General features: G+C 43.6%; 1 protein-coding gene across 6 annotated transcripts; it reads right to left on the minus strand.

Annotated features, from left to right (window-relative positions):
- On the minus strand, window positions 1-24009 carry LOC106589523 (eukaryotic elongation factor 2 kinase). Of its 6 annotated transcripts, XM_014179607.2 has the most exons (20): window positions 23548-24009; window positions 20261-20539; window positions 19503-19574; window positions 17812-17912; window positions 16561-16621; window positions 14895-14932; window positions 13920-14091; window positions 13676-13825; window positions 12354-12486; window positions 12087-12214; window positions 10424-10655; window positions 10033-10100; window positions 9847-9924; window positions 9477-9536; window positions 9203-9277; window positions 8635-8769; window positions 8333-8521; window positions 2926-3050; window positions 2560-2738; window positions 1-2412 (listed from the first exon to the last, which is right to left on the minus strand). In XM_014179607.2, the coding sequence occupies exons 2-20, from the start codon at window positions 20507-20509 to the stop codon at window positions 2297-2299; spliced, it is 2361 nt and encodes a 786-aa protein (XP_014035082.1). In that variant the 5' UTR covers window positions 20510-20539; window positions 23548-24009; the 3' UTR covers window positions 1-2296. The 6 variants fall into 6 exon arrangements, with proteins under 6 accessions (XP_014035082.1, XP_014035083.1, XP_014035084.1 ...); XM_014179608.2 differs by lacking the exon at window positions 9477-9536 and having other exon boundaries at window positions 23548-24008; XM_014179609.2 differs by lacking the exon at window positions 19503-19574 and having other exon boundaries at window positions 23548-24007.
- Window positions 24010-25621: the final 1612 nt, after the last annotated feature.

Raw genomic sequence — 25621 nt, forward strand, 5'->3', positions numbered from 1 at the left:
TGCAATAAAATCATATTTATTCCAAAGTCAAGAGACATTTACATATAGCTACTTCCATGCAGTCATATACACAAGTATGCAAACAATGCAACAAGTGCCCTCTATTACAAAAGTGTTAGGCAAAACCAACACAAAGTAAACAACATTTGTTCATGAAATGTTTACTTCATGAATCAAACATTAATTAATGTGCTTGCTGAAGGCACGACCACTCTAGATTTCTTAAAATGTAATATGCATTCTTATTAGATTTCTTCCACCCGCTCTAGAGCTTAAAGGATTTAAGTTTTGAACTCAAAACCAACTTTAAAAACATACAACCAGCCCAAACCTAGATTGCTTGAGAATTTGTATTCATTTTAGAGCATTTATATTTTAGAGCATTTATATATATTTATTTTTTACATGATCTCCAATGCATTTAATGGCAATACAAGGGCCATTACCTTTGAGTTAATGGCCCTTTTGTTAAAAGTCAAAACGCATCTCCTCTTGAACCGTTTAAGGGTCTATTCTCATTGACAAGTATTAAGGAGAATTGAGGGATACTCGAGAGACATAATCGTAATGTAAACTTGCACATTTCTCACGTCTCGAACGCTACCTCCGGAGGTCGCGCACGACACTCGGCCGACCGTTGCCCCCCTCTAAGCAGGGCAGTGTAAGCAGAATTGTCTCGTTGAGCCCAACATTTATACAGTAAAAATACTAATAGCAGAGCAATGTTTTTGAAATAGCTGAAATGTATAGACATTTTCATTATATTTGAGAGTTGTTTTGTGTTCACCTTAACTTGCAGTAACAGCCCATTTCATTTCTGAAATTGTCACCGTATTTTTAAAGGCGTCTGCACGCGTCCCAGCCGAAAAAGTTTGGTAGAGTTCGTGCATATATTATGACGACATTTTGTGACGTTTCGGACTTCGATTAGTTTTTTTTGTTCTCGTTTGTTCGAGCACACATTTCTTTCCAGAGGCAAGCCGAAGTTTGGAGCCTAACGAAGTCTACTGTAGGTCAACAGTAGGGATTCTTCCATAAAGTCTGTCATTCAACGAGAGATGACTCGTTTTCATGCAATTTTTTTCATAAACAAATACTGTACCAAACATCCTAGTTAGATGTCAAATTGCAGGTCTAAGATCTCCTAGGCAAAAACATCAAAATTAATGACATTTCTTGAGTTCTTAGATTAATTCTGACTATTTTGAAGAAGTGTATACTTGCTACTTCATCTCAAAATGGACAAACTACTATTGGCGGGTTTTCTTTCTGTTTTTCAAGCGAATGTGTTTTAAGGGAGTATGTGAGCACACTCGTTCAGTTTGGCTAGCCGAGTTTGGCTAAGGGCCAGCCGAACTGAAGCACGCCTTAAGAAAGGGATGCTGTACAGTGTCAGGATGCTTAGCTATCAACTCCAACCAGACTTTGAAATCAACTTAGTGTGCTTGCATTCAGATTTTTTATACTATAACCATTTCATATTACCATATATTAACATGGGTTTGAATGAGACCCATGGAATAAGCTACAATACCAACTTTAAAACATTTAGGCTATCCCAACTTCAATTAATTTATATAAACTATCATGAAACTTCATGAATTCAATGCCAACCGTAAGAACAATGGTAGACACTTCCAATGCTAATTATCTGTAACAATTTCAGCTACAAATATTAACACAACTAGCTTTAACACAATTACTCTAAGTCTATGGGTATCTACTAGCATGCTAGCAGATACACAGACTTTGTCATTGTGCTAATGCTAGTTAGCATTGGCTCACAAAACGACCTCCAACTTCCTTCTTACTGGACACAAAGACATAAAAATGGTATCCACAAGTGCATCTGACTCTGGGGAAGTAGATGAACGGCCTCAATGAAAAAAATCCTAAAATATCCCTTTAAGCTAGCAAGCACAATTGTTTTCAGGAAATTTACTTTTCTAGTTTGAAATGGCTTATTTTCAGTTCGGTAAATTGCCTCTGAAATGCAACCATATTCATTAGTCCAAAGGGCAATGGGGACAGGAATAGAAAAGGGGAAAAATGTACAAGACAAGGACCAGACATAATTCCCTCTGAAGCACCAAGAAAGATAGCTAAGCCGGAGGACGGCTGCATAAAAGGTCATATACAGATCAAACAATCACACAGCATTTTGGAAATCACACAGTAAATGTGTCTGTAAACGTTAAACCATTAGGGAGGAAAATCCATCACAACATTATCCTGGGTGCCAGCTTGTTTCTGCTTTAGCCGATTCCTTTGGCCTGGCAGTGCCAGTCCCTGTCTCCTACTCCTCTTCCTCCATCATGCCCCAGGCCTCCTCTGCTTTCATATAGTACTGGTTGGCCAGTCGGCCCTTCATCGCCTCCATGGCTGCGTCTGCTGCCTCTGTGAACAGATCACCTGCACAGGAGAGAGAGAGAGAAAGTGAGTATTTGGTTAGTTACTGTAAGTACAACAAAGGTTATCACACTGAAGGCTCGAGTTAGGACTGTTGGCTAATAGTTCTAGGTTCTAAGCTCAGGTGTGGTTCTCTCTGCTGTATCTTACCTGCTCTCTGTGGGTCTGGGTCCAGGCTGTGGCCCCCCTCCTGGTACATCTCAGCCTCTCTGGCCAGCAGCCGGTAGCAAGGCTCATCCTGCATGCCGTCAAACTCGCCCCCCTCATCATAGTCTGTCATGTTCAGGGCACAGTTGTACCATCTCATCGCCTCCTTCCAGTCCTGGGACCTGAGAACCACAGAGAAGGCTTATAATAGTTTTTATAATATCCATTTCACAGTCCTGATCAATTCCAATCTTTCTCAGCCCTCTAGGTAGAAATCGCCATGTAGGCTAATCAATAAATATGGTGCCATTTTAGACACAGCCCAGCACAAGTTGATACTGTATCTGATATGTTCCACCAGTCTCTGACCTGTCTGGTGAGAGGTTGATGCCGGTGTCGAAGGCCCTGGCCACCAGGATCATGCAGGATCTGTGTCCTGCCTCAGCAGCCTGCAGCAGGAACTTAAAGCCCTTCATACGGCTCCCTGAGTTGTCCTGATGACAAGACAGCAACATATAGCATGTAATAACAGAGAGATTCAAAAAGACACCTCTCTAATACACATTGTTAAGTTACTGCCTTATTCGTAAATGGATAAAAAAAAAAAAATACAAATCCTCAATCTACACACAATACCCCATAATGACAAAGTCATTAATAACTTGATTTGAGCCCAGCTGTGGTAAATTCAATTGATTGTACATGATTTAGAAAGGCACACACCTGTCTATAGAAGGTCCCACAGTTGACAGTGCATGTCAGAGCAAAAACCAAGCCATGAGCTCGAAAATAATTGTCCATAGTGCTCTGAGACAGGATTGTGTCGAGGTACAGATCTGGGGAAGGGTACCAAAACATTTATGCAGCATTGAAGGTCCCCAAGAACACAGTGGCCTAAATCATTGTAAAATGGAATAAGTTTGGAACCACCAAGACTCTTCCTAGCGCTGCCCGCCCGGCCAAACTGAGCAATTGGGGGAGAAAGGCCTTGGTGACTCTGACAGAGCTTCAGAGTTCTTCTGTGGAGATGTGAGAACCTTCCAGAAGGACAACCATCTCTGCAGCACTACACCAATTAGGCCTTTATGGTAGTGTGGCCCGATGGAAGCCACTCCTCAGTAAAAAGGCACATGAAGGCAGCATTGTCGTGGCAGCATCATGCTGTGGGGATGTTTTTCTCAGCGGAAGTGACTGGGAGACTAGTCAGGATCGAGATTAGCAGAGCAAAGTACAGAGATCCTGAATGAAGTCCTGAGCACTCTGGAGCAGGTTCTCTGACTGGGGTGAAGGTTCACCTTCCAACAGGACAACGACCCTAAGCACAAAGCCAAGACAATGCAGGAGTAGATTCGGGACAAGTCTCTGAATGTCTTTGAGTGGCCCAGCCAGAGCCCGGACTTGAACCCTATCAAACATCTCTGAAGAGACCTGAAAATAGCTGTGCAGCGACGCTCCCCATCCAACCTGACAGAGCTTGAGAAGATCTGTAGAGAATAATGGGAGAAACTCCCCAAATACAGATGTGCCAAGCTTGTAGCGTCACACCCAAGAATACTTGAGGCTGTAATCGCTGCCAAAAGTGCTTCAACAAAGTACGGAGTAAAGGGTCTGAATACTTACGTAAATGTGATATTTCAGTTTTAAATTTTTTATTAATTTGTCATCATGGGTTATCTAATACATTTTTGAATAAGGCTGTAATGTATTTTTTTAAGTCAACGGTTCTGAATACTTTCCGAATGCACTGTAAAAAAAAAAAAAACGAACATCTTATGCTTCACGGAGTCGTGGCTGAACGACGACAACATCAACCTAAAGCTGGCTGGTTATACAATGTACCGGCAGGATAGAACAATGGCGCCTGGTAAGACAAGGGGCGGCGGTCTATGTATTTTTGTAAATAACTGGTGCACGATATCTAAGGAAGTCTCAAGCCATTGCTCGCCTGAGGTAGAGTTTCTCATGATAAGCTGTAGACCACACTACCTACCGAGAGAGTTTATCTGTATTCTTTGTAGCTGTTTGCATACTGCCACAGTCAGAGGCTGGCACTAAGACAGCATTGAATGAGCTGTATTTCCCCATAAGCAAACAAGAAAACGCTCACAAAGAGGCGGCGCTCATAGTAGCTGGGGTCTTTAATCTGTTTTTACCAAATTGTTATCAGCATGTTAATTGTGCAACCACAGGAAAAATAACTCTGGACCACCTATACTCCACACAGAGATGCATACAAAGCTCTCCCTCGCCCTCCATTTGGCAAATCTGACCATAATTATATCCTCCTGATTCCTGCTTACAAGCAGAAATTAAAGCAGGAAGCACCAGTGACTATATCAATAAAACAGATGCTAAGCTACAGGACTGTTTTGTTAGCACAGACTGGAATATGTTCCGGGATTCCTCCGATGGCATTGAGGAGTACACCACATTAGTCATTGGCTTCATCAATAAGTGCATTGACAACGTCATCCCCACAGTGACTGTACGTACATAACCCAACCAGAAGCCATGGATTACAGGCAGCATCCGCACTGAGCTAAAGGGTAGAGCTGCCGCTTTCAAGGAGTGGGACTCGAACTCGGAAGCTTATAAGAAATCCTGCTATGCCCTGCGACGAACCATCAAACAGGCAAAGCATCAATACAAGACTAAGATCGAATTGTACTACACCGGCTCCGACGCTCGTCAGATGTGGCAGGGCCTGCAAACTATTACAGACTACAAAGGGAAGCACAGCTAAGCCAGTGACACGAGCCTACCAGACGAGCTTAACTACTTCTAGCTCGCTTAGAGGCAAATAACACTGAAACATGGATGAGACCACCAGCTGTTCCGGAAGACTGTGTGATCACGCTCTCCGCAGCCGATGTGAGTAAGATCTTTAAACAGGTCAACATTCACAAGGCCGCAGGGCCAGACAGATTACCAGGACGTGTACTGCGAGCATGCGGTGACCGAAGTGAAGTGTCTTCACTAACATTTTCAACCTATCCCTGTACGAGTCTAATACCAACATGTTTCAAGCAGACCACCATAGTCCCTGTGCCCAAGAACACTAAGGTAATCTGCCTAAACAACTACCGACCCGTAGCACTCACGTCTGGAGCCATGAAGTGCCTTGAAAGGAGGTCATGGCTCACATCAACACCATCATCCCAGAAACCCTAGACCCACTCCAATTTGCATACCGCCCCAACAGAGCCACAGATGATGCAATCTCAATTGCACTCCACACTGCCCTTTCCCACCTGGAAAAAAGGAACACCTATGTGAGAATGCGATTAATTGACTACAGCTCAGCGTTCAACACCATAGTGCCCTCAAAGCTCATCAATGAGCTAAGGACCTGGGACTAAACACCTCCCTCTGCAACTGGATCCTGGACTTCCTGACGGGCCGCCCCCAGGTGGTAAGGGTAGGTAACAACACATCTGCTATGCTGATCCTCAACACAGGTGCTCCTCAGGGGTGAGTGCTTAGTCCCCTCCTGTACTCCCTGTTCACTTATGACTGCACGGCCAGGCACGACTCCAACACCATCATTACATTTGCAGACGACACAACAGTGGTAGGCCTGATCACCGACAACGACGAGACAGCCTATAGGGAGGAGGTCAGAGACCTGTTGCCAGGACAACAACCTCTCCCTCAACATGATCAAGACAAAGGAGATGATTCTGGACAACAGGAAAAAGAGGACCGAGCATGCCCCCATTCTCATCGACGGGGCTGCAGTGGAGCAGGTAGAGAGCTTCAAGTTCCTTGGTGTCCACATCACCAACAAACTAACATGGTCCAAGCATACCAAGACAGTTGTGACGGGGGCACAACAAAACCTATTCCCCCTCAGGAGACTGAAAAGATTTGGCATGGGTCCTCAGATCCTCAAAGGTTTCTACAGCTGCACCATCGAGAGCATCCATCGAGCGCATCGGAGGGCCTGTTGTCCAGACCTCTGGCAGTCTCTATGGGTGTACACCACAGGGTTCAATTCTTGGGCCGACTCTTTTATATATATATATATGCGGATGATTTCCTGATCCACCTCTACGCAGACGACACCATTCTGTATACTTCTGGCCCTTCTTTGGACACTGTGTTAACTAACCTCCAAACGAGCTTCGATGCCATACAACACTCCTTCTGTGGCCTCCAACTGCTCTTAAACGCTAGTAAAACCAAATGCATGCTTTTCAACCGTTCGCTGCCCGCACCCGCCCGCCCAGCATCACTACCCTGGATGGTTCTGACCTAGAATATGTGGACAACTACAAATACCTATGTGTCTGGCTAGACTGTAAACTCTCCTTCCAGACTCATATTAAACATCTCCAACCCAAAATGAAATCTAGAATCAGCTTTCTATTTCGCAACAAAGCCTCCTTCACTCACACCGCCTAACTTACCCTAGTAAAACTGACTATCCTACCGATCCTCGACTTTGCCGATGTCATCTTCAAAATAGCTTCCAATACTCTACTCAGCAAACTGGATGCAGTCTATCACAGTGTCATCCGTTTTGTTACCAAAGCCCCTTATACCACCCACCACTGCGACCTGTATGCTCTAGTCGGCTGGCCCTCGCTACATATTTGTCGCCAGACCCATTGGCTCCAGGTCATCTATAAGTCTATGCTAGGTAAAGCTCCGCCTTATCTCAGCTCACGATAACAACACCCACCCGTAGCACGCACTCCAGCAGGTATATCTCACTGGTCATCCCCAAAGCCAACACCTCCTTTGGCCGCCTTTCCTTCCAGTTCTCTGCTGCCAATGACTGGAACGAATTGCAAAAATCGCTGAAGCTGGAGACTTGTATTTCCATCACTAACTTTAAACATCAGCTATCTGAGCAACTAACCGATCACTACAGCTGTACATAGTGCATCTGTAAATGGCCCACCCAATCTACCTACCTCATCCCCATATTGTTTTTAATTTACTTCTCTGCACTTTTGCACACCTGTATCTCTACTTGCACATCATTATCTGCTCTTTTATCACTCCAGTGTTAATCTGCTAAATTGTAATTACTTCGCTACTATGGCCTATTTATTGCCTACCTCCTCACGCCATTTGCACACACTGTATATAGACTTTATTTTTTTCTATTGTGTTATTGACTGTACGCTTCTTTATTCCATGTGTAACTCTGTGTTGTTGTTTGTGTCGCACTGCTTTGCTTTATCTTGGCCAGGTCGCAGTTGTAAATGAGAACTTGTTCTCAACTAGCTTACCTGGTTAAATAAAGGTGAAATAAAAATATATATATAATTATTTTTACATTTAAATCCTGACGGGTTGCATCACTGCCTGGTATGCCAACTGCTTGGCCTCCGACCACAAGGCACCTCAGAGGGTAGTGCGCATGGCCCAGTACATCACCAGGGCCAAGCTTCCTGCCATCCAGCCCCTCTATACCAGGCGGTATCAGAATGCAAATGGATACCCAGACTATTTGCAGTGCCCCCCCCTTCACAACTCTGTTGTCATCTATGCATAGTCACTTTAATAGCTCTACCTACATATTCACACTACCTCAAATAACTGGTGCCCCCGCACATTGACTCTGTATCAGTACCCCCCTGTATAGTCTCGCTATTGTTATTTCACTGCTGCTCTTTAATTACTTGTTACTTTTATCTCTTATTCTTATCTGAATTTTTTTAAACTACATTGTTGGTTAGGGGCTCGTAATTAAGCATTTCACTGTAAGGTCTACACCGGTTGTATTCGGCGCATGTGACTAATACAATTTGATTTGATTAAATACCTCTAGCTCCATCTCTGACAGTATATGGTGTGGCAGCTGTAGGTAACACTGTCCCAGGGCAACGATAGCCTCTAGTTCCCCACACATGGCGGCTCTCTCCAGGTGGTACATGGCTGAGTCCTGGTCCCATTGCTCCTCCTTGTCACAGAACCGACCAGCCTCGTGGTAATGCACCATCGCCAGGTGCACCTGGGGGAGAGGCCAGAGGAGATATAGTGTGTTTTTAGTGTGTGTGTGTGTGTGTGTGTGTGTGTTTTTAGTGTGTGTGTGTGTGTGTATGGTCATGTGTGCGCGCCACTCACCTTCCCCAGGATGGACTTGCCAATCTTCCTCTCCAGGATCAGCGAGTCAAGTCTCTCCATCTCCACAGCAACACAGGATGGCCGGTGGACATGAGAACGAGACGAGTGGTAGACACTCCATTTATCATCTGTCAGCTGGACACAGACACACAGAGCTTAGGAAAGGACAATGAAGCACTGTATCTATAGTATTGCTTGTTCAAAGTAACAACTCAAGCACTAATGCAAATCATATTTCACACTCCAGACATGCACTAAGAGACGAAACATGATTCTGGTGAACAGGCAGTTAGACTGATTGATTGGTTAGGTGATTTGATAAGTATTGGGACAGGTAGACATGTTGACATGGACAGGCCAAACAAGGAATTAGACTAAAACACAGGGCTGCTGGTGATTTCTCTGTTGTGTTTCAACAAGTTTGCATTCCCTTTCTTGGGTGCACTCAAACTTTTGCCAATACTAAGCATGTATCGTTAGAAAACAAGCAAGTGTAAAATCAACAGCTGCTCCACACTAGAGGGAGAGGCCCGTGTTAGAGGGCTTCATGCAGAGGGCAGGGAATCACCGGTTGGCTGCTGGGGGTGTTTACGACAGGACAGTTTAAGTTTGGGTTAGGGGAAGATCTGCTGGGAACCTTTCTCTAGTAAGGAGACAGACAGCAGCAAGAACTCAGTTAGCTTGTGGATGAAGGCATAGATTAGATCGCAGGAACACTACACTAGTGAGCAAGGGGATAGTGGGTGACACAGAGGGATGAGGACAGGATTATGGCGATGGTGGCTTTGTTGATTATGATGATTATGGTGGTGATGAAGATCAGACATGGTTATTTTGTTTACCCGTCTCACACTGTCCTCGTCCGACTCAGAGTAGTATCTGTTGTAGCGGTGGGGGCGGGCCTACATGGTGACATCATACAGTATAAAACCTACTGCTAAGAGGCCATAAACAGAGCTAAAGAGAGGGCCAGGTTCACACTAACATAGCTATACAAAGGGTAATAGTTTAACAGCTTTTAATGCTGGTGAGTCAAGAAAGAATCCATGTCATGGTGAGCAAACATGAACAATAACTTTGGTGTCAGCTATAGATAAACAATACAAGACAAAAGAGGAAGAGTACCAAGTGTTACAGCATTTGACAGTTTCCATAAAGCATTTATGATGGACAGGCTCACTAAGACCAAGTGTTGGTGTGGAGAAGATGTACCCCATCTGCATGGTCGGTTGGGTCCCCTTCACTCCTCCTCTCACTTGGGCAACCACTGTCTCCTCCATTCTCTGAGTCCTACAGGAAGAGAACAAACACAGCCCTCAGTACATGCCAACCAATCATAACTAATGTCATTCTTGTGATCAGAATCACCAGAGTCATTTCCACAAAGCCTTGACTGACCTTGTGTTCTGGGCTGTGGCTGCGGTTGTGTTTCTCCCGTTCATCCATCTCATTTATGAAAGACCAACCTGAGGATGAGAAACCAGACGTTAGATTAAAATGTTTAATGGCTGATAATATTTTTTTTTTTGAATCATGTTGAAGTAGTTCAACTATATCTCAAACAGAGCACTCTAGCCTAGGGTACCAAATAAAACTGTTTTGAAGTTAGTTTTATGGGGATTTAGGCATGCTATTTGGAAAATAATGCTAATGCTGGGCTGAAAATAAGAAAACAAACCCAGATATTGGGTCACTGACTTTACAGGCCCACAGATTACCTTCTAGATCTTCAAAATATGTGATACGTTTGTAATTTGGGTGAACCATAACCTCTAAAAACTGTTCTTACCCAGAGGAGACCTGCCCATGGAGCCCATAGAGAAGTGCTGTCCTAGTGGAGAGCCGGGGAAGGCGAGGGGCGAGCAGGGGATGGAGTCACTTATGTCACTCATAGAGTCGTCCCCAGACGAGGTCTCCGACAGGTGGGAGAGAAGTGGGGGCACACGGCCCCCTGATATAGTACGAAAACGAGTGAAACCACACTGTTCCTCACTACCCCTCAGTACCGTCTGGGCTGACTTCTGATTGGAGTAGAGGGTTGAAAATATTGTTAAAAGATGACCATTCTAAATAGCTGCATAAAAGCTGCAAACAGTGACCGAGGTCTTAGCCTTAGGTGAGGTAGTATTCTGTCTGATGTACTGATATCATTTCTGTGGTAATATGACAACTGTGGCTATACTTAGGAGATATGTGATGCTGTGTGTCAGCCACACGCCCTATGATTCTACTTCAAGATAATTTTACAGTGCATTTGGAAAGTATTCAAACCCCTTGAGTTTTTACACATTTTGTTACGTTACAGGTTTGTTCCAAAAAAATATTGTTTTTGAATACATTTACTCAATGACAAAGCAAAAACATTTTAGAAATGTTTGTAAATTTATTAAAAACAGAAAACTGATGCTATTTTCAGGTCTCTCCAGAGATGCTTGATAAGGTTCAAGTCTGGGCTCTGGCTGGGTCACTCAAGGACATTCAGATACTTTTTTTTTATGTTCATCTTTCCCTCAATCCTGACTAGTCTCCCAGTCCCTGCAGCTGAAAAATATCCCCACAGCATGATGCTGCCACCACCATGCTTCACCGTAGGGATGGTGCCAGGTTTCCTCCAGACATGATGCTTGGCATTCAGGCCAAAGAGTTCAATCTTGGTTTCATCAGACCAGAGAATCTTGTTTCTTATGGTCAGAGTCCTTTAGGTGCCTTTTGGCAAACTCCAAGCGGGCTGTCATGTGCCTTTTACTGAGGAGTGGCTTTCATCTGGCCCCTCTACCGTAAAGGCCTGATTGGTAGAGTGCTGCAGAGATGGTGGTCCTTCTGGAAGGTTCTCCCATCTCCACAGAGGAACTCTGTCAGCGTGACCATCGGGTTCTTGGTCACCTCCCTGACAAAGGCCCTTCTCCCCCGATTGCTCAGTTTGGCTGGGCGGCCAGCTCTAGGAAGGGTCCTGGTGGTTCCAAACTTATTCCATTTAAGAATGATGGAGGCCACTGTGTTCTTGGGGACCTTCAATATGCATAAATGTTTTGGTACCCTTCCCCAGACCTGTGGCTCGACACAATCCTGTCTCAGAGCTCTACAGACAATTCCTTTGACCTCATGGCTTGGTTTTTTCTCTGACATGCACTGTCAACTGTGGAACCTTATATAGACAGGTGTGTGCCAATCCAAATCATGTCCAATCAATTGAATTGGCCACAGGTGGACTCCAATCAAGTTGTAGAAACATCTCAAGGATGATCAATGGAAACAGGATGCACCTGAGCTCCATTTCGAGTCTCATAGCAAAGGGTCTGTATACTTATGTAAATAAGGTTAAGGGTATTGTGTGTCGATGAGGAAAACTATTCATTTCATACATTTTAGAATAAGGTTGTAACATAACAAAATGTTGAAAAGGGGAAGGGGCCTGAATACTTTCTGAATGCACTGTATTTCTATGGTCTCACCAGCAGTGTGTTGGTGCAGTCTAGCTGGCTTTTCTCTGCAGTGGAGAGGTCAAAGGGTGTGAGCCCCATACTCTTACATATCTTATTACACAGGTGGGAGTGGAAGAACAGTGCCATGCCCCGCACACCTGTAACACACACACACACACACACACACACACGTATGTTGTAATCTATTTGAAAGTCTTTCGCTAGGTGGGTCACAATTCAAAATGTCAGTCTACCTCATTGTGTTGCTAACACTGACTGTGTGAGAGAAAGCCGTACCCAGGTTTCCGTCTCCGAAGTCTGTCCCCCTCTCTGTGTGGATCTGAGGGTCCGTGTAGAGGTCCCCCACCCCCTGGATGTCCACCACAATCAGCTGGTGGGCCGAACGTTCAAACGAGAAGTGACTGAATGCCTGCAGGCATAAAGAAAAATACTAGGGTTACCGGCAAACGAAAAAAAAATGGCGGCTTACAGATAATTTGGAAAGGTTGCAGGTTCACACACAAAGAACAAAGGGGAAAAAAAGCATATATATGGCAAAGAGGTCAATGGAACACAAACCATGAGGGATAGAAGAAGGTAGAAGGCCCACAATGTGGATGTATTTGGCTGTTTTCGCTGCATAACATTAGAAGTTGTTCCTTTTCAGGTTTAGAAGAAGTGACTGCTAAATGCTAACTACCGCTCATATAAGCTGGTAGTATAGCTAACATCCAGAAATTGGTGTTGGTAGTCAGTCTTTTTTAACAGCAATGCAGTTGATTGGTGACGATTACAAACATGTATTGGGGTTGACATCCAACATGGCCATACTCGTATCCATAAATTGACAGACGGATCGAATGATATTAAATGTTTTAATATGCCTAAGTAGAAAATACCCATCTCCATGCACGTTTATAGACCAAACAAGCTGCAGATTAAACTCTGCGGAGGGGTGTGCATGTCTGACCCGTGTCTGTCCTCAACGCATTTACCATTTGATTTATGGGCTCCCGAGTGGCGCAGCGGTCTAAGGCACTGCATCTCAGTGCTAGAGGCGTCACTACAGACCCTGCTTCGATCCTGGGCTGTATCACAACCGGCGGTGACTGGGAGTCCCATAGGGCGGCGCACAATTGGCCCAGTGTCGTCTGGGTTTGGCCGGGGTAGGCATTCATTGAAAATAAGAATTTGCTCTTAACCGACTCGCCTAGTTAAATAAAGGTCAAATATCATAGAAGCAGGCTTGCAGGAGGCAGCAGCAGTCTGAATGATCAGACCGAAACAGAGAAGTGAAAGTGACCGGGTGAAATTATGAAGCGAGTCGACAGAGATACAGCTTCACTCTATCCAATCAGAGCAGCAGGATTAATGTACAGCAAATTAGCCTGTTGAGTTATTTAGACCATGTAGTGCCTCACTGGAATGAATGAGAAAGATGCGTGCTGGCACCCAAGAATTGGCAGGGATAATTAAAAAAAAGAATCAAGTCCTATTGACCTCTTTACCGCAATCTAACAATTGATAACAGACAGATGAAGATGCATCTTCGGGTTCTGCAGCTCAGGAGTAATCCATAAAGTTGGACAATACATTTACAGTAGTAACACCCACTGTACCTGTGGCGTGAGCCTGATGTTGTCATCCTTGACGAAGCCAGAGTTGGAGTTGTATTTGATGTACTTCCCCTCTATGTAGTGTTCCAGGTGGTACAGAGGTTTACCTGGACGCTCCATCATCTCAATCACACACATCTGCATGATGTCCACCTGGGGGGAGGGGGGGGAAAAAATCCACAATCCTATCAATCAATCCATCAATCAACGGGATGACTCATTGGTTAATTAAATGTTCCATCCATACTTGTTTGGGTGGCCTGTGGCGGTTGTACTCTTCTCCCCAGAGTTTGGCCTCCATCTGCAGCCTGACATCCTCAAAGTACACATCCCTGTCCACAGGCTCCATGTAGCGCTTCGTCACATAGTTACACGCACACTTCCAGTTACTACTGTGGGAGAAGTTAGAGAGCTTCTTCCTGCAGAAGGAAAGGAAATATGGAAAAAGAGGCATCAAAGGACAAGAACGGCACTGTACTAAAACGAAAGGAACGTTTAAAAAAGTAAACCCTGAAGAATGTTAGTTGTGTATCAGACTGACAACAAACTAAGATGGTATTACACAACTAAATCGTACAATATTCCTAAGGTTTTGGAATTGTGTATCTCTTGGGCAGTATATTTTTGATGATAAACCATACATGTTTTTTGTGGTTAGAAACAGTGTTTGGGCTTGTTAGTGGGTAAGGGTTTACTTCCTCATTGTGTTGTTTGTGAGAAGGATGTTCTTCTGTGGAAGGCATGGACTGCCAGTGGTCTGATCTAGACATGACGGATGTGAATTAGAATGTTGTCGTTATGAATTAGAATGTTGTAGTTATGGGATGTTTGGTTCCATCTGGATATCTATGTATTGCTCTAAGCTGGACTAAATGGGTCCGAGAGCGATATTTGTGGAAAGTGAATTGGGGACCTGTGCATCTTGTGCTGTCTTTTCAGACTGTATGGCAAATATGACTAATTATTCTGAACAATAATCAAATTAAATCCAAATCAAATTGTATTTGTCACCTTTGCCGAATACAACAGGTGAAGACCTTAACGTGAAATGCTTACTTACAAGCCCTTTACCAACAATGAGGTTCAATAAATAAAATTAAGAAAATATATTTACTAAATAAAGTAAAAAATATAATAACAATAACGAGGCTATATACAGGGGGGTACCGGTACCGAGTCAATGTGCGGGGGGGGTACAGGTTAGATAGTGAGTGAAACTTACGTTCTGAAGCATTCCCTCATGGCCCCACGTCCAAAAGGCTGTGAGAAACAAAAATTACAAATCAATCATTTGAGAAAGTCAATCAATTCACCAAGCTTTTGTAAACGTTCACATTCAAGTAAACAGTGTCACTACACTGAACAAAAATATTTTAAAAAACACAACATGCAACAATTTCTAAGAGTTACAGTTCATATAAGGGAATCAGTCAATTCAAATAAATGTATTAGGCCCTAATCTATTGGTTTCACATGACTGGAAATACAGATTTGAATCAGTTGGTCACAGATACCTTAAAAAAATGTACTAAGAGCGTGGATCAGAAAACCAGTCAGTATCTGGTGTGACCACCCTTTTGCCTCATGTAGTGCGACATCTCATTCACAGAGTTGATCAGGCTGTTGATTGTGGCCTGTGGAATGTTGTCCGACTCCTCTTCAATGGCTGTGTGAAGTTGCTGTATATTGGCCGGAACTTGAAAACGCTGTTATACACGTTGATCCAGAGCATCCCAAACATGCTCAATGGGTGACATGTCTGGTGAGTATACAGGCCATGAAAGAACTGGGCCATTTTCAGCTTCATGGAATTGTGTACAGATCCTTGTGACATGGGGCCGTACATTATCATGCTGAAACATGAGGTGATGGCGGCGGATGAATGGCACGACAATGGGCCTCAGTATCTCATCACGGCATCTCGGAGCATTCAAATTGCCATTGATAAAATGCAATTGTGTTTGTTGTCCATAGCTTATGCTGGACCATACCATAACCACACCGCCAGCATGGGGCACTATGTTCACAACATTGACATCAGCAAACCACTCACCCAACCTACACCATACTGTCTGCCATCTGCCCTGTACAGTTGAAACCGGGATTCAGGCGTGAAGAGCACACTTCTCCAGCGTGCCAGTGGCCATCGAAGGTGGGCATTTGCCCACTAAAGTCAGTTACAACGCCAAACTGCAGACAGGTCAAGACCCTGGTGAGGACAACAAGCATTTTGTGGAGAAATTCTTTGGTTGTGCAAACCCACAGTTTCATCAGCTGTCCGGGTGGCTGGTCTCATACGATCCCGCAGGTGAAGAAGCTGGATGTGGAGGTCCTGGGCTGGCGTGGTTACACGTGGTCTGCGGTTGTGAGGCCGGTTGGACGTACTGCCAAATTCTCTAAAACAACGTTGGAGGTGGCTTATGGTAGAAAAATGAACAATCAATTCTCTGGCAACAGCTCTGGTGGACATTCCAGCAGTCAGCATGCCAATTGCACACTCCCTCAACTTGAGACATCTGTGGCATTGTGTTGTGTGACAAAACTGCACATTTTAGAGTGACCTTCTATTGCCCCCAGCACAAGGTACACCTATGTAATGCTCATGCTGTTTAATCAGCTTCTTGATATGCCACACCTGTCAAGTGGAAGGATTATATTGGCAAAGGAGAAATGCTCACTAAAAGTGATGTAAACAAATGTGTGCACAAAATTTGAGAGAAATAAACTTTGTGTGTGTATGGAACATTTGTGGGATCTTTTATTTCAGCTCATGAAACCAAAACTTTACATGTTGCATTTCTATTTTTGTTCAGTGTATATTACACATATATATGTTCTGATCAATAATACAATTATAGATTACTGATGATTTAGGAGCAGAGGCATACCTGGCCAGAAACCTTGATGTGCACTGTGTCTTGAGACCACGCAGCCGTGATAGCATTGTACCTGAGGAAAGATAAAGCAAATAACATTCACCAAACATTAAACAAACATTATTATTCCATTCTAATGGGCCAGAATTCTGGACTTGTGTAACCAATATGGTGATGACTAGAAAGTGTAACTTCTAGTGGTCTATGTACACTGAAGGGGTCAGGATTAGGACAGAAAATAGAAACAGAGTCCATGGATTTGTTCTGACCAGGACATGAGCTGCTTATCCTCATGTCTGTGGTAATAGGCTGCTATTCTTGTCAACCAACTGAGTGTGTTTACCAACAACAAACTCAACAAATATGCCTGTTTGTACTCTGTTCTGTGGGAATGCCATTATCACCAATATGATATTGACATTACGTCACAATAAATTAAGGGAACATTTCAAACATGCACACTGATATTGAAAGCTTGGTTTGTCTGAGACTGGGTCAGCCATACACAGATAAGAAGACACACAGCAGACCCAGAGGCTAAGGCTAATATTTACACGGTCCGTCCTGCCCTTCCATGCGTATTTCTCGGCCTAGAACTCTGTGTACCATGGTTGTCATATTGGGCGCATGGGAAAGGGAGATGGCACGATGCCAATAGCTAAGAGACCAGAGAGGCTTAGTAAGAGTAAGGTTACAACCGGGTTAAAATAAACCCATGAAAATAAATATGAGAGTGGATCCCAACACCAGACACACCTCTTCCCTAACCTGGCTCCGTCTAAGCAGGGCTTTGTCATACAGTATGAGGTGATTAGTAATACAGATAAACACGTTAGAGAATGCAGAAGTCTAACCCCTATTATCTAAGCGGGGGGGGCATCCCTCTAGTTGTTGTCCTGACTGCACTGCCTGAAGAATTTGGGCGAGTTCCATGTAATCTCAATGCCTGGAAAAATGTTCAACGTCTCAGGAACAACGATATAGCATTGTTCTTAGTTGTGCAGTGTTACTGGAAAGACTGACCCCGGAATGCACCTTTTGGCTTCAAACGAAGTGTTTTGGTGTGGGCAGGCAGCCCTGATATCTGCCACAAGGGAACTTTGTGCACTGGCCAAGAAAACTTGGAAGGGCCGTTGGAAATGAAGTGATATCATGTACTGTACCTTCAGAAAGGGCAGGGGTGGGGGATGGCGTGTATTTGTCAACAACTCTAGTACAGGGTAGGGATCAAGCCCACTGACACACAAACACAGGAATATGTACCTGTATCGTATGCATGGCTCTGTCTTGACTTCCTCCAGGTGAAACTCAGCCCATGGGTCAGGCATGGCCTTGGCCTTCTCTATGGCTCTTTTCCAGACCGCCTGGGACAATGGGAAATATGACCTACATTTTAGGTAACTATCACATTCACTGTGTAATACAGCTTATGTTAAGGGAAGCTGCAGACACGGGGGATATATACATGAAACAGACAGATACATTGTCTACACACAAACCCAGATAGCAGGATTAAAGCTGGACTCCTTAATGGTGAAACTGCCACGACAGTTTGCAATATTACAAAAACAAAGAAGTTACTGCAAACAACGAACAGTTTTTTCCCCCTCCGACATCATTTCACGCGCAATAGAACAGCAGAATATGTGCTGCCATTTTTATTTACCACATTGCGTAACGCTTCTCACATCCGGTTCATCAACAAAACAAATACAATAACACTGGTGGTGGGGCAGACAGTAGGGCTGTTGCCTTACTGCGGATTCCATCTTTTTAAGTGTCCTGACAGGTAGATTGCTAATCTTTCCGGTTCTGTGGAAGTGTTGAGGAACATGCAAATCACTCTTTTGAATTGATAGAGGAAAACAAAATACAGGCAGAGATATGGCAAACAGACACACACATCAACAGAGGATCATGAGAAGGTTGCTTCAGGAACTTTCATTATAAGAAAAGCGTAATCAATCAGGACATGATTATATGATACAGGGCCAAAAGTATTTTCTGACCAAATATGACCTACTAGAAGATTAAGAAGTCTCACACTAGCTGTCCTATCTGGCAGTCCCCCATGAGCCCTACATTGCACAATAACCAGATAATAACCACAGCCAGCACTTGGGCCAGGGGTTTTCCCAACCAAAAACTCTGGACTATTGTACTCCACTTTCTCAGAACTAACAGTGGTCCAAGTGGCATTAGCTATTAACGTAAACCTGTTAGTAACCTGAACCTCCCCTACAGTAGCACCCTCCTACTCACAAACATGTGGCATTTTAGGCTGGTGTATATTTAGCCTGAACTATTTACATTGATATATGAAGGTCATGTTTTTAACAGGCTGAAGGCCACTGCTGGTTGGTGAGAAACAGACACCAGATATTGCACGTCAGTCCCTGGCCACTTGAAGTGTGTATGTCCCTTCACACGTCCCAATTGATAGTATATACTGTGTCTCTGGTGCAGTTGAACCCTTGTGATGAGAGACACTATCTCCTCACAAAACTGGACCACCAGACATAAGATAGAGTAGTGGTAAACTATGGTACTAAATAAACAGCCTGCCTGGTTGTTGCTTTTCTACTGCACTGGAGCTGAAAATACATTTAGAATAAGAGAAACAATACTGTTTGTTTCAACCATTATCATAATGTGCTTACTTGCTGCTTATTACATTTACATTAGCCTAACTCTTCATAAGATTCCTTAGGACTGCTACATGGATTAGGGGAGATTAAAAATGACAGTTAGGTGGATTAAGGATCTAGATTTTTGTTTAATAACTAAAGGAAAAAACTAATTTATTGGGTAGGGAAATGATCATGCAAGTACAATGGAAAAAGAAAGGAGGAAGGAATCAATTATTTAAAGAGTAAATGAATGTTAGGAAGGTGATGAGGAAGGAAACAGTCACTGATGCAAAAGGAGGGTTAAATGAAACATGATTAACGTACCCGTGCATTGTCAGAAAACGCCCCAAACCCGACAGACTGTTGTGGAGTTTCTTTCTCCGTTTCTGTTTCATTCTATGTGGAGTAGAGAAATTAACTGTTTTATATCAGCAACTTAACCATACATGAGCAGCAGAGAAAAATACTGAGTTTAGTTGACTATGTTGTTGAACATTCCATGAAAATGGAATTCTTGGTCTTATTGACAGTAGAACGTGTTTTGGAACTTGGTTCCAACCTTGCGACCCATAAATTCTACATCTCTAACAGTCTTCCCAACTCTGTATGTTTAACTATAACTCTGATGAGGAAGGGCTATTAATTCCTTCACATCAAGCCCACTCTACAGGCTTGCCTACTGGATCAGAAGGCCAAGGGTCGCACTGTGAGAGGGATGTTTACATATGACATCATCATGTGAAGGGAGAGACGCTCTTTGGGTACTTACTGTTCTGAGAGAGAGAAAGAGCACACAGATGAGAGGAAGCTGAGCTGCTGCTGTCAGCCACAGCAGATGCACACAAACACACACACACACACGCAGAGATAGATATAAGGAGAAAGCCCTCTCTCTAAGGCAGAGTTGTTCTGACCACATCCCTAGCAGTGAGAGCAGGGGCACCATTTTGCATACTGACAATAGAGCAACAGTACAAAGCAACAAGTCAGCTCTTGTCCTGTCAGCTTTTGCCCAGCACACCATGGCACTTTCAGAATGTACTGAACCGTGTGAATATTGCACCTACACTACTGCTGCTCACCTTGTAGGAGAAGGAGTTTTTGGGGGAGTTGGACAGCTGCTTGCTGTGGACGAGATTCTTTAAATAGCCACAGATGTCTTCGGCCTGGCTGACAGGGTCGTCTGTGATTGGACAGATGTAGTAGTCGTCCTCGTCGCTATCGTAAGCGTCGCTAAGAGATGGGGCCCGTTGATCAGGGGTCCTCTGTTGCAGTGGGTTACGCTGGGCACTGCCCACCTCGTCCATACTGAACATCAGTTCATCCTCCATGTTGACTGGTAGGGGTGTGTGTGATGAGTACTGGGATGGGTTAACACAAGAAAACACACACACACACACACACACAGATGTGAATACTAATGTACACACAGTGACAAACCGACAGATGGCTGCTTTTGAGTCAATGACAATCTAGCTAAGTGTGTTTAACTGTGTTCAATCAATCACAAATACAACAATTAAATTGTCCCATGTGGATGATAGTATTACTTTGAATACAGGAACAATTTTGAAAATAACAATATTACAACTATTTTATGACTAAGTCATAATCATTACTACAGGCATTACCATTTTAAAAAATGCAGTAGGACTGTAGGAATGCTCGGTCAGGGTTCACTCAATCACACCTGTCAATTCCGTGTCTATCTACAGACTGCAGTTCCTACAAGGTACACCTCCACGCTAAACGATCATTAGGCATTTCACTACACGCCATGCCCACATTTCAATCATTTTGGATAATGGTATAATTAGGGGTACAGCAACATCTTCCATCTTTAGATTGAGGTATGTTTTCCCCAAAATATCCCGAGCCGGTTCATTATAAAAAAACGGCACCACCATAATACATAACTCTAAATACACACCAACCACCTCTGTAGCCAAAATGTCAACATTTACAGGCCTACTTATTTTCTGCAACACACTCTCTCCTGACATTCTTAGCAAGCAAGTGCCAGCTAGGCCTTTTAACTTGACTACTGGAGACAATTGACTTCAGGAAAAGAGAGGCTATCAGCTGCTAGCGAATGATGAGGTCTATCTGCTAGCTAGTTATGCTGTTTGTTCGGCTGCTGACAACTGCCTCTTAAAAAAAAGTCAAATTGCCCCATTCTCTGTCTATAAGTGAGAGACAAACATGACAGATACATCTGAAATGTAGGCAAATAGGCAATACGGCCCGAGGGGGTTTGGTATATGGCCAATATACCACTGCTAAGGACTGTTCTTATGCACGACGCAACGCTACAGCCCTTAGCCGGGGAAACTTGGCCATATACCACAAACCCCTGAGGTGCCTTATTGCTATTATAAACTGGTTACCAACTAGTCAGAGCAGTAAAAATAAATGTTTTGTCATACCTGTGGTATACGGCTGTCAGCCAATCAGCATTCAGGGCTCGAACCCCCCAGTTAATAACAGTATTTAAACTCTCCGCCCAGCACATGCAGCCAGCACTCATATGACTGCGGACATGAGGCGGGGAATATTCATTGGTTCAAGAGTTTACGAAATTAGCTAATTTGATTTGCAATTCGATACATTTAAAATTAAAACATTGAAAATAAAGAAAACATTTAACTCAAAAGTTATTCATAAAATAAAATAAATTTAAAAAATCCATGAGCTGCGAGGGCACTTATTTTTAGGAGGGCAAAGGCGCAGATGGTCGGGCACAGGCCCGGCAGCTGTACATTCCAACCTGAAAGGTTAAAATGTATTTACTGCCTGCCTGAATCTCAGATCGGAACAGTTCTGGCTAACCCTTGTGTCAAGGTGCCTGCCGAATTGAGGTGTTTCCCACTGGGCAGCTGTATCACCGTGCCAGTGTTGTGCCGAAAATCTCCCCCCTGCCAGAGTTTCTCTCCCCCTCGCGTGAACACACTGAATTCTTCATTGCTATGACTTGCTTGCTAGTTGAGATTTCTGCTCTTCCCTCGGTTGTCAGTTTTGCCTACATTTCACTGATCTTAGTAGCAGAAAGCATTTTTATTTTTGTCCTTCAAGGCAGCTGTCAATGATCACGTTAGGCTGCGATTCATTTTATTATGGAGGTTTGATCGCGGGGAGGCACCAGCAATGTCTGCAGTTTTCGGTTTAGCTATTTGTTTCAAGTGTATTAGTTTATAAATAAATCTACCAAAATTCATCATCTCTCCCATGTCTTATCCGACTAGTAGTTGTTCTTAACGGTTTATTGCTTGCCTACATTTTACTCCCTCTGTTTAATATAAACACACATATACATTCATTATTAATTTCGGTTGCCTATTTACTCTGATGTGTGCCACATAAAGTATTTGACTCTAGTTACAAAATTGGGGAGGGGGGGTTCGGTAAGGCCATTTTCTTGTCTGCCGAACCCCCCAACCACCCACCTTATAATTTCCTTAATTTGGTCACTAGAGTCAAATACTTTCAACAGAACAAATTTAACGTAAGGATAGGCAACCGAAATTAATAAGTGAACGTATGTGTGTTATATTAAACAGAGTGAGTAAAATATAGGCAAGCAATAAACAGTTAAGAACAACTACTAGTCGAATAAGACATGGGAGAGATGACGAATGTTGGCAAAGAGATGTATTTATAGACTAATACACTTGAAACAAATGGCCAAACCAAAAACTGCACGTTACTAGTGCCTCCCCGCGATCAAACCGCCAGAAAAAAAGTGTAATGAAACGCAGCCTAACGTGATCATTGACAGCTGCCTTGAAGGGAAGGACACAAATAAAAAATGCTTTCTGCTACTAAGATCAGTGAAATGTAGGCTAAACTGACAACCGAGGGAAGAGCCGAAATCTCAAATAGCAAGCAAGTCATTGCAATGAAGAATTCAGTGTGTGCGCGTTCACGCGAAGTGGGGAGAATTTTGGCAGGTGGATATTTTCGGCACAACGCCGGCAGTAGTTAACGTGGCCAAATATTTTCCTCCAAGTTTTTTTAAGTAGCATAGCAGCCTCCACGGAAAGTCTGTTTTTCACAACATCGGTACAGTGTCATTCGCCCCCGCCTATCGAGCACTGCTTTCCCGCAGTTCTGATAACGTTATGGAGTGAGAAGTAGCTTGCTAGTGTAGCCAACCCAACTCTCGCGTGGTACGTATTAGTGTGCAGGCGAGCGTCACGACTCAAATCCCCACACCACACACCCCCAGTCTGCTGTACGCTGATACTAGACCCTTCTCGCCAATTCACTTGTTAACAATATTATTGTAAAGAGCCAGGTTTATAAAGACATTTGCTGCAGTGCAGTTACGTAACACGTGTGTGCAAAGACAGACAGTACTGCTATTGCTTACCTAATCTGAACGGTGGACAGAGACTACTTGATGAAAATATGCATGCCCTGACAATCCTCCAACCTCCTCTTCGTCTCCTGCGGTTTGTCTGTCTGGCGGTATTTGCAGTTTTCAGGTAGTTGCTAGCTTGACAGTTGTTACTCCAGGTGCATGCCAAATCAGAGGACCGCTGCTGGACTGTGGTGGATTCTGGCCCTCCGAAATTGCCTGAGGATCCAGGGCGAGTCGCGCTTCTCTGTTTTGTTTGTTCCCTGGGCCACGTTCAGTTACCAAACGTTGTCGAACGTTGCACATATAAATATATAGAAGAACAAGACCAAGGATGCATGTTGCATCTATTCATGACATCTCTATCTGAAGATTCCAAAACGTTTTTTGTTGTTGAACGCGCCCTTTGGTCCGCCCGTCCGCCACCATGACTTGTACTCCCTGCACGTATCCTTGCAGTCTAGGACAGCCACAAAGTATTTCTGGGTACACCCATTCTTGTGCAGCTGGCAGCGAGCCAATATAAACTGCAAGTAAGTACTGTACACAAATGCACAAGGTTATTTACTAAGATAAAATGTGTTTTATATTTGATATTCGGTGGATTTTCGGTTTTCTCTCGTCAAAAGCTATTGACCGAAGCATATGACTGAAGATGGTACAGTATATTCTGAACAATGGAGAACGATCCACACCTTAGTAATAAATAAATATAAATATCAATTTTCAATAGCTCTTACACAAAGCGTGCCATGACTATGTTAATGATATATCCTGAATCTGGAGGGTTGACATAAATCCACAACTTTTTGGGGGGGAATTAGATTTTTTTCTTTTTCCGGCTTTCAATCTTTTTGATTTTACAGTTCGACAGAGTGGGCGTGTCATAATATCCATAAAACCTAGCAGTAAAACACGAAAATCGTTACAATCGTTTTTCTGCCATTCATTTTTGACATCGTGAATTTTACAAACACTTCAAATATTTCGTACACACACACTCACTAGGCTCCCAGAATAGGTTATATTACATACAAGCAGGGGCGACCCAATAGGTTATATTACATACAAGCAGGGGCGACCCATCATTTTGAGCCCCACCTGTTTAGCTATATATATATATATATATATATATATATATATATATATATATATATATATAGTACCAGTCAAAAGATTGTACACACCTACTCATTCAAGGGTTTTTCTTTATTTTACTATTTTCTACATTGTAGAATAATAGTGAAGACATCAAAACTATGAAATAACACATATGGAATCATGTAGTAACCAAAAAAGTGTTAAACAAATCAATATATATTTTATATTTGAGATTCTTCAGTAGCCACCATTTGCCTTGATGACAGCTTTGCACACTCTTGGCATTCCCTGTAACGCACAGCGTTGAGATTGCCTGCAATGACAACAAACTCAGTCCGATGATGCCGTGACACACCGCCCCAGACCATGATGGACCCTCCACCTCCAAATCGTTTCCGCTCAGGCCTTGGTGTACAGGCCTTGGTGTAACGCTAATTCCTTCAATGATAAACACGAATCCGACCATCACCCCTGGTGAGACAAAACCGTGACCCGTCAGTGAAGAGCACTTTTCGCCAGTCCTGTCTGGTCCAGCGACGATGGGTTTGTGCCCATAGGCAACGTTGTTGCCGGTGATGTCTGGTGAGGACCTGCCTTACAACAGGCCTACAAGCCCTCAGTCCAGCCTCTCTCAGCCTATTTCGGACAGTCTGAGCACTGCTGGAGGGATTGTGTGTTCCTGGTGTAACTCGGGCAGTTGTGTTTGGATGTACTGATCCTGTCCAGGTGTTGTTACACGTGATCTGCCACTGCGAGGACGATCAGCTGTCCGTCCTGTCTCTCTGTAGCGCTGTCTTTGGCATCTCACAGTACAGACATCGCAATTTATTGCCCTGGCCACATCTGCAGTCCTCATGTCTCCTTGCAGCATGTCTAAGGCACATTTACGCAAGTGAGCAGGGACCCTTGGCATCTTTCTTTTGGTGTTTTTCAGAGTCAGTAGAAAGGCCTCTTTAGTGTCCTAAGTTTTCATAACTGTGACCTT

Source organism: Salmo salar, chromosome ssa28, assembly GCF_905237065.1.
Source record: "Salmo salar chromosome ssa28, Ssal_v3.1, whole genome shotgun sequence".
Lineage (NCBI taxonomy): Eukaryota > Metazoa > Chordata > Actinopteri > Salmoniformes > Salmonidae > Salmo > Salmo salar.

Coding starts and splice junctions, on each gene's coding strand:
- LOC106589523 (XM_014179607.2), bottom strand. CDS start 20,509: ATGGAGGATGAACTGATGTTCAGTATGGACGAGGTGGGCAGTGCCCAG. Junction 10,101..10,423: donor CATGGGCAGGTCTCCTCTGG/GTAAGAACAGTT, acceptor TCTCATCCTCAG/GTTGGTCTTTCATAAATGAG. Junction 8,770..9,202: donor ACACCCCCAGCAGCCAACCG/GTGATTCCCTGC, acceptor GTCTGTGTCCAG/CTGACAGATGATAAATGGAG.